The sequence below is a fragment of the Pseudorasbora parva genome, chromosome 23 (genome assembly GCF_024679245.1).
Source record: "Pseudorasbora parva isolate DD20220531a chromosome 23, ASM2467924v1, whole genome shotgun sequence".
Classification (NCBI taxonomy): Eukaryota; Metazoa; Chordata; class Actinopteri; order Cypriniformes; family Gobionidae; genus Pseudorasbora; species Pseudorasbora parva.
The window spans coordinates 1,301,347-1,310,374 of NC_090194.1; the positions used below are offsets into that span (position 1 = coordinate 1,301,347).

The 9,028-nt window shown below is 41.1% G+C and overlaps 1 protein-coding gene and 1 pseudogene across 2 annotated transcripts in view; both read right to left on the minus strand.

Annotated features, from left to right (window-relative positions):
- Positions 1 to 490, minus strand: part of rxfp2a (relaxin family peptide receptor 2a) — an 85,269-nt gene extending 84,779 nt beyond the window's left edge. For both annotated transcript variants that reach the window (XR_010901234.1, XM_067433245.1), the window contains exon 1: positions 296 to 490. Coding sequence is in view for 1 of the 2 variants with exons in the window: in XM_067433245.1 (XP_067289346.1) it covers positions 296 to 374 (79 nt within the window). In the remaining variant the exon portion in view is untranslated. The remainder of the gene's footprint in view (positions 1 to 295) is intronic.
- Positions 491 to 7,671: 7,181 nt separating this feature from the next.
- Positions 7,672 to 7,787, minus strand: LOC137063205 (5S ribosomal RNA; annotated as a pseudogene).
- Positions 7,788 to 9,028: the final 1,241 nt, after the last annotated feature.

The window sequence follows — 9,028 nt, forward strand, 5'->3', positions numbered from 1 at the left end:
AAATGTTCTTCTTCAGGTTTATACATCCAAACTTAACTATAGCCAATCTAAGTTTGGAAACAATATGTTGGATTTATGATGTTAAATAAATGCTTGTTTTTTTTCATACATAAGATTTTAGGACGGGGGTCCTTCATTAAAGGTTCATCATATCTGGGGGTCCTTGGCAGAATAAAGTTTGAAAACCCCTGGAATAAATCATCAGAGAGTGCTGCGTTAAAATAATACATAGCATATTTAAGGGGTGAGTAGTAAAGTTTGCATGAATTAAAAAATATTTCCAATCACATCTTACCCTCGGTTTCCATCCTGGAGTTTTGAATGAACAGAAAAATGCCTGATAATTCCAGAAGAGTGTTCCAGAAGGGTGTCATGCTGAAGTCCACAGCGGTCCTCCAGACGCATGACCGACCGACCGGACACTTTGCCCAAATCGCGCTACTATTCCCGGACGTTTACCGTGAGGATGAACGGCAGAGCATCGGTTCCGGTCGCGCGCTCCCGCGGACTGAGCTCGTGCTCGCTTCTTGTGCTCGAGCTCCGTTTATTCATTGAGAATTTCGTCACTGACGCGTGGTTATGGATTATAAACGCTTGCGTAGTAAAGCTAGAGGTCGTTGTTTTCATTTGACACGAGGATTGTTGTGATCAAGAATGAGAGATGGAGAACAACATCTCACAAACGAGTGAAAATGAATCACATCTTACATCTTTGTAACACTATTCACTCTAAAAAAATCTGGGTAAAAAACAACCCAATGTTGAGTCAAATATGGACTTACCCAGCAATTGGGTTGTTTTAACCCAGCGATTGGGTTGTTTTAAGACAACCCAATCGCTGGGTTAAAACAACCCAATTGCTGGGTTAGTGCATATTTGACCCAACATTGGGTTAAAACAAGCCAGCATTTTTTAGAGTGAATATGGGTGCACCATATGCATTAATTCTTGCATAGATCATCATGAGTTAATGAACACTCTAAAAAATGCTGGACTAAAAACAACCCAAGTTGGGTTGAAAATGGACTAACCCAGCGATTGGGTTATCTTAAGCAACATTTAACCCAACCGCTGGGTTAAAACAAGCCAATTGCGGGGTTAAAACAACTCAACCGTTGGGTTAAAACAACCCAATTGCGGGGTTAAAACAACCCAATTGCTGGGTTAGGCCATTTTCAACCCAACTTGGGTTGTTTTTAACCCAGTATTTTTTTGACTGAAGAACTAACTAATTTATTAATGATTACTGCATCAGCAACTAATGAAGATTCTACATGATTAATAGATTAAATAATAATAATAATAATAATAATAATAATAATAATAATAATAATAATAATAATAATAATAATTCATTACATTTATATAGCGCTTTTCTAGACACTCAAAGCGCTTTAAATATAGGCAAGGCAGGCAAGGCAAGGCAAGTTTATTTGTATAGCACATTTCATACCCAATGGCAATTCAAAGTGCTTTACATAGAAATTAATTAAAACAGTGGTAACAAATGCATGAGAAAAAAAAGAATACCATATGGATGAATAAAGAATTAAAAACAAGCATAGTTAAAACAGTCGTAAAGATATAGTAATTTAAAAAATAAAATAAATAAAAAATAAAATAAATAATAATAATAAGATAAAATAAAATAAAATGGTCAGATCCACAATAATGGTCTGATATAAAAATAAACATTCTTCAGTTTACTGCCTACATACATGTACCATCTTAATTAGAACACCTCTCATTCATTTCTTTCTCAAACACGTTCACAACATCCATTTTAATCACTATTCCCTGATTTTTACTCAGAAACCTTCTTGTTAAAACCCTTACTCACTCATCATACCCTCCACAGATTTACACATACTCAAACCTTATTGTCAAACTTACTATTTCCATCAAACCCAGTTTTCACTCGTCATATTCAACTCAAAAGAACATATAAAATAAACAATAACCAGAGATAAGAACAAAGGTAAGCTAAAACAAGTATAAAAAGAATAAAGAGATAAGATAGGGTGCAATCAGTCGGACATACAGTGCTCAGAGCTCATTCAGTAAATGCACAGCTGAACAGATGTGTTTTGAGTCTGGATTTGAATGTGGCTACTGTTGGAGCACATCTGATCTGTTCAGGAAGTTGGTTCCAACTGCGGCTGGCATAATAGCTAAAGGCAGACTCTCCTTGCTTTGAGTGAACTCTTGGTATTTCTAACTGATTTGATTCTGCTGATCTGAGTGATCTTTTGGGTTTGTATTTAATCAGCATATCTGCGATGTATTGGGGTCCTAGCTCATTGAGTGATTTATAAACAAGTAATAGTACTTTAAAATCGATCCTAAATGTAACTGGAAGCCAGTGTAAAGACCTGAGGACTGGTGTGATATGGTCATATTTTCTGGTTCTGCTCACAATCCTGGCAGCAGCGTTCTGTATGAGCTGCAGCTGTCTAATGGTCTTTCTGGGTAGGCCAGTGAGAAGGCCGTTACAATAGTCCACCCTACTGGTGATGAAAGCATGAACGAGTTTCTCTAAGTCTTGCCTGGAGACTAAACATCTAATCCTTGCAATATTTTTCAGATAATAGTATGCTGATTTAGTTATTGCTTTGACATGACTACTGAAACTCAGGTCTGACTCCAAAATCACACCAAGATTCCTGACTTGATTTTTTGTTATCAGGCCTTTAGCCTCAAGATACGCGTTCACCTTGAGAATTTCATCTTTGTTTCCAAATGTAGTGATTTCGGTTTTGTCTTTGTTTAACTGAAGATAGTTTTGGCACATCCAGTTGTTAACTTCATCAATGCATTTGCACAGGGAGTCAATGGGGCTGTAGTCATTAGGTGATAGTGCTAAGTAGAGCTGGGTGTCATCAGCATAGCTGTGGTAAGCAATATTGTTCTTTTTCATTATTTGGCTCAGTGGCAGCATATACAGGTTAAACAGGAGTGGTGCAAGAATTGACCCTTGTGGGACTCCGCATGTCATGGACGTCCACTCAGACTTATGGTCTCCTATACTCACATAATAACCTCTCCCTTCTAAGTATGATCTGAACCATTTGAGAACCATTCCAGAAAGCCCAACCCAGTATTCCAGCCTGTCTAGAAGTATGTTGTGGTCAACAGTGTCGAATGCGGCACTGAGATCCAGTTGTACCAGAATTGATGTTTTGCCTGTATCAGTGTTTAAGCGAATATCATTTATAATCTTTATGAGCGCTGTCTCTGTACTGTGATGTGGACGGAAACCAGATTGAAAATTGTCAAAGTATCCATTTGAGCGTAAGAATTTGTTCAACTGATTGAAAACAACTTTTTCAATGATTTTGCCTATGAAGGGGAGATTTGAGATTGGTCTGTAGTTGCTCAGTATGGAGTTATCCAGATTTCTCTTTTTCAAAAGAGGCTTAACTATTGCAGTTTTAAGGGCGGTTGGAAAAGTCCCATAGAGAAGTGAGGAGTTTACCACTTCTAGGAGATCTGCTTCTAAACAGTTAAACACACTTTTGAAGAAAGAAGTGGGGAGTGTGTCTAGGGCACAGGTTGATGTTTTAAGATGCTGTACTGTGTCTTCTAAAATTTTGCAGTCAATAGCGTCGAAATCTGACATGGTAATTTTCCGAGGGTTTGGTATGATCTGACTGACCCCAGAGCAACTAGAGGATGTGCTGATCGCCTTTCTGATATTATTGATTTTCTCTGAGAAGTAGGAAGCAAACTCACTGCACTTACTGTCTGAGAGCATTTCACTAGGAGTCTGACTCGGGGGGTTTGTTAGTCTCTCGACAGTAGCAAAAAGAGTGCGCGTGTTGTTTATGTTTCTGTTTATAATATTTGAGAAGAAGGTCTGTCTAGCTTTGCCTAGTTCAACATTGAAAGCATGAAGGGTGTCTTTATAGATGTTATAATGGACTACAAGTTTTGTCTTCCGCCACATGCGTTCAGATTTTCTGCATTGTCTTTTCATTATTTGAACTGCTGTTGAGTTTCTCCAAGGTGCTTTTTGTTTGGTACTCTTTTTCCTGACTTTTAGAGGAGCAATATCATCAATTACACTCTTAACTTTTGAGTTAAAGGAGTCAAGGAGAAAATCAACAGAGTCTGCAGATATGCTTGGTGTTAGAGATAAAGCCTTCATAAACAGCACATTAGTGTTCTCATTTAAGCATCTCTTTTTGACAGAGACAGATCTAGCTTCAATGGCAGGAGCGGTTGATATATCAAAGAAAATACAGAAATGATCAGACAGTGCCACATCCTTAATAACAATTGATGAAATGTTTAGACCCTTACTGATAAGTAAATCTAGAGTGTGTCCACGATTGTGTGTGGGTCCATTTACATGCTGTGTCAAATCAAAAGTGTTAAGAACAGTCATGAGCTCTTTTGTTTTACTGGATTCAATATTGTCTATGTGAATGTTAAAATCCCCAGCAATAGCAAAACAGTCAAACTCTGAGGAAATTATTGATAACAGTTCTGTAAAGTCCTCAGTGAAGCCTGCAGAGTATTTCGGAGGCCTATAAATAATGATAAGCAGGATGCGTGGAGAACCTTTTAACACAATACCCAGATATTCTAGAGACAAATAGTCACCAAATGATACTTGCTTACATTGATAGAAATCTTTAAAAAGAGCAGCAACACCCCCACCTCTCCTAACTGCTCTGCAAACACTCATAAAAGTAAAGTTAGGAGGGGCTGCTTCATTGAGGACTGTTGCACTACAGTTTTCTTCTAGCCACGTTTCATTTAGAAGCAGAAAATCTAGGTTGTTAGTGGTTATTAAGTCATTGACTAGAAATGATTTGTTCTTAAGTGAACGGATGTTTAAAAGCGCTAACTTAACAGTAATAATTTTTTTCTCCACATTAATCCTATTTTGGCAGGTAACAGGCAGCAGATTATATTGGTTTATTAAACGGCCTGACAAGGCCTTAGACTTTCTTTCACGTAACAGAACAGAGATAGAGAAAGAGGCAGGCACACTGGGTTCCCCCTTGTTTTGTAAACATTTGATAAAGTTACTGTTATCATAGCGGGGACCCAAAACACATCACTGAGAGCTGGAATCAGTTGTTTTTGGTTCACCTACAACAGATGGAGGCGGGTGTGGGCCCTGACGTTGTGACCGAAGAAATCTCACAGGAGGAGGGCGAGGACGAGCAGGGCCCACAGGCTTTGGTGTTTGTGGGGCTCCACGATTTTTGGTCGATATTTGGGGGCTCATAGCGATCGAGTGTGATAGTCTGATTCCAGCATGAACCAAGTCCTCCATTTTCTCTGAGAAGCTCAGATGCGGGGATGCTGGAGAGAGGAATGACATGTCCGGTGAGAGGGGCTGTTGCTCTGGTGTTATCGGAAGTTGAAATATGTTGTCCTGGCTTCCCTGTCCATTTTCCAGAAAATCATCCTTGGGTGCTGAATCTTGTAGCAGATCTAATCCTTCACAGTCAGTCTGTGGTGAGCTCTGTGGGCAGGGCTCAGCTGGGAGTGTGTCCGTGAGCAATTGTTGTTGTGGGGGCGTGGTCTTATCATTGTCCTTGTGGGATGTGTCAGCCACATGTCCATTCAGCTGCTGAAAAGAAGTCCTGTGGTCGTCCATACTCTGTATCCGGTTGAGTGGGTTAGAACACACAGCTGAAGGATGATGAAGGGAAAAATAAATATTGTCCTTTAACACTCTTGCACCAAGTTTGTTTGGGTGGTGGCCATTTGATGTAAACAATTGTCTCTGGCTCCAGAAGAGATTAAAGTTGTCGATGAAATTCACTCCCTTCATCATGCAGGTTTTTTGCAGCCATGTATTAAGCCCAAGCAACCGTGAGAATCTATTTGTTCCTCTTGCTGGCAGTGGTCCACTGATGAACGGCTGAACTGTCAGTTTGCTAAGTGTTTCAAAAAGTTCATTGAAATCCCTTTTAATGAGTTCTGACTGCTCTCTCTGAATATCGTTCTTTCCTACATGAATGATAAGTCGATTTGCGGTCTTATGTTTTATCAGGATGTTCTGAATTTCCCTGTTTACATCAGAAATGGTTGCTTGTGGAAGGCAGCATGTAGTTGTATCTCTGCTGCTAATGTTTCTGACTGTAGAGTCGCCCACTATCAGAGTCCTTGGCTCGGCTGCGCTCTGAGCTGAGGGCCGCTGTCTGCTCGACCTTGAGTGCCTGTTAGCATTAGTGTTAGCTGTGGGCTGATGCAATCCGTGTTCGATCACATTCATCACGTTTGGGGATTCATCACCCTCATTCATTAATATTTCAAATCTGTTTTCCAGATGTATCGATGGTGGTCGGAAACTAGTGTTTGCAATCCTTGTGTCTGGGGTAGAGCATGCTACTGCAGCAATATATGAAGCTCGTGACAATCTGACGTCTCGAGTGTGTTTGGGTCTTGCCCCCTGTTTGTGCCATCGATTAATGTGTTGATCAGTTACTTGTTTCTCTATCTGTTGAGTAGCACTAAATTTACGGGACTCACCAGCTGTGTGCAGAGGACGTTCGTGATGAAGCTCTGCTGTGTGATTCGTCCGGTTTGGTAGTTGCGCAAATAACTTTGTTTCAAGAACTGCAATCCGTTGTGAAAGTCTGTGGCAGTTTGTGCAGCAAGTAGATTCTTGAACTAAAAGAGGCATTTTCTTATCCTTTCGATAGTAGGCAGCTGTGTTTTCCCTTCCGGAATGTAAGCTGATGGAAGGGAGAGGCTGGTCAGATGAAGTGTTCGCTTTTTTGTAGTAATCCAGTCTCCAGTTTCAAGTTTTATCAAAAAAGTTAAGCTTTGTTGTTTGAGCGCTGTGTTGATTTGCTGAAGTTGAAGTTATGAGATAAAATATAGAAGCGATAGAGCAAAGCGCGGAGCAGTAAGCAAGAGCGTCCGAACAGTAGCGAAGCAGGAAGCAGTATCCTAAATATAGAAGGGAGGAATCTCCTCAACCACCACCAATGTGCAGCACCACCTGGATGATGCGACGGCAGCCATTTTGTGCCAGAATGCTTACCACACACCAGCTGATTGGGGGAGAGGAGACCGAATGATGAAGCCAATAAGGATATGGGGATTATTAGGAGGCCATGATGGACAGGGGCCAGTGGGCAAATTTGGCCAGGATCCCGCGGTTACACCCCTACTCTTTATCGAACGACATACTGGGATTTTAAAGACCACAGAGAGTTGGGACCTCGGTTTAATGTCTCATCGGAAGGACGGTGCTCTTTGACAGTATAGTGTCCCCGTCACTATACTGGGGTGTTAGGACCCACACAGACCACAGGGTGAGCGCCCCCTGCTGGCCTCACTAACACCATCACTATACTGGGGCGTTAGGACCCACACAGACCACAGGGTGAGCGCCCCCTGCTGGCCTCACTAACACCATCACTATACTGGGGCGTTAGGACCCACACAGACCACCGGGTGAGCGCCCCCTGCTGGCCTCACTAACACCATCACTATACTGGGGCGTTAGGACCCACACAGACCACCGGGTGAGCGCCCCCTGCTGGCCTCACTAACACCATCACTATACTGGGGCGTTAGGACCCACACAGACCACCGGGTGAGCGCCCCCTGCTGGCCTCACTAACACCATCACTATACTGGGGTGTTAGGACCCACACAGACCACAGGGTGAGCGCCCCCTGCTGGCCTCACTAACACCTCTACCAGCAGCTCCTGGTTTTCCCAGTTGGTCTCCCATCCAGGTACTGACCAGGATCAGCCCTGCTTAGCTTCAGTGGGAAACCAGTGTTGGGCTACAGGGTGATATGGCTGCTGGTTAATATATTTAAATAATATATTAATTGCTATGAATTAAATATGACATCATGTTTTAATTCCCTAATAACATATTATATTCATTAATAATGTAAAATAATGTGTTAATTACCACAACGGGTCATAGCCATGCATTTCAGCTTCCAGCTGTCTGCTTTAATTAATCATTAGCTAATGATTTGCACAGGTATCATCATGTTCTGGCTTTACTTGTAAACGATGTTCATGATTTATAAAGGTATCGTTATGTTCTGACTTTACTTTTTGAGACACATGACTATTAACTAATTCAAAATTAGTTCAAAACCCATAACCACAATTATATTATTACTTAACAATTAGTTAATAGTCATGTTCCTCAAAAGTTACATTAACTCTTAATGATAAATTAATGATAATCTGTGCATTAATTAAGCATGAATTAATGCATATTAGTGCACCCGTATTGTAAAGTGTTACCTGAAATGGGTCAAACATTGCTATCGTTAGGTGGTTTGGTTAAACCCTTAAGCCTTCATTTGCATAGAAGGAAAAACTTTGAGATGGGTTTTTAAATATGCTTCTCATTCTCCATGGAAACAGAATAAGTGTCTTATTGTCTCTCCTTTCCAGTGTCATTATTTTATTTATACATTTAACAGACCAAAATATTTTTCATTGCTTAAATAGTGAAACTATTACTCTTAATACCCAGCGAGCAATCTTGCATTTAAAAGACGTCGTCCAAAAACAGACGTCTGGACTAAAACGAGGCAACATTTGGGCTTTCAGTGAAAATATAATAGACGACTAACCATAGCCCGAGAATAGACTCATCTAGAACATGCCAAAGATATAAAGCCCAACACCTTCACTGTGGACTTCACTGACATGATGGAATATTATACATCTCACAAGATATTTTAGCAAAAACGTCATGTCACCTAATTCTGTTATTTTGGCTAGAAGTGGGCTCCTGTTAGTGGGTGGGATATATTAGGCAGCAAGTGAACATTTGGTCCTCACAGTTGATGTGTGTGAAGCAGGAGAAATGGGCAAGCGTAAGGATTTGAGCGAGTTTGGCCAGATTGTGACGGCTAGACGACTGGGTCAGAGCATCTCCAAAACTGCAGCTCTTGTGGGCTGTTCCCGGTCTGCAGTGGTCAGTATCTATCAAAAGTGCTCCAAGGAAGGACCAGTGGAGAACCGGCCACAGGGTCATGGGCGGCCATGGCTCATTGATGACCGTGGGGAGCGAAGGCTG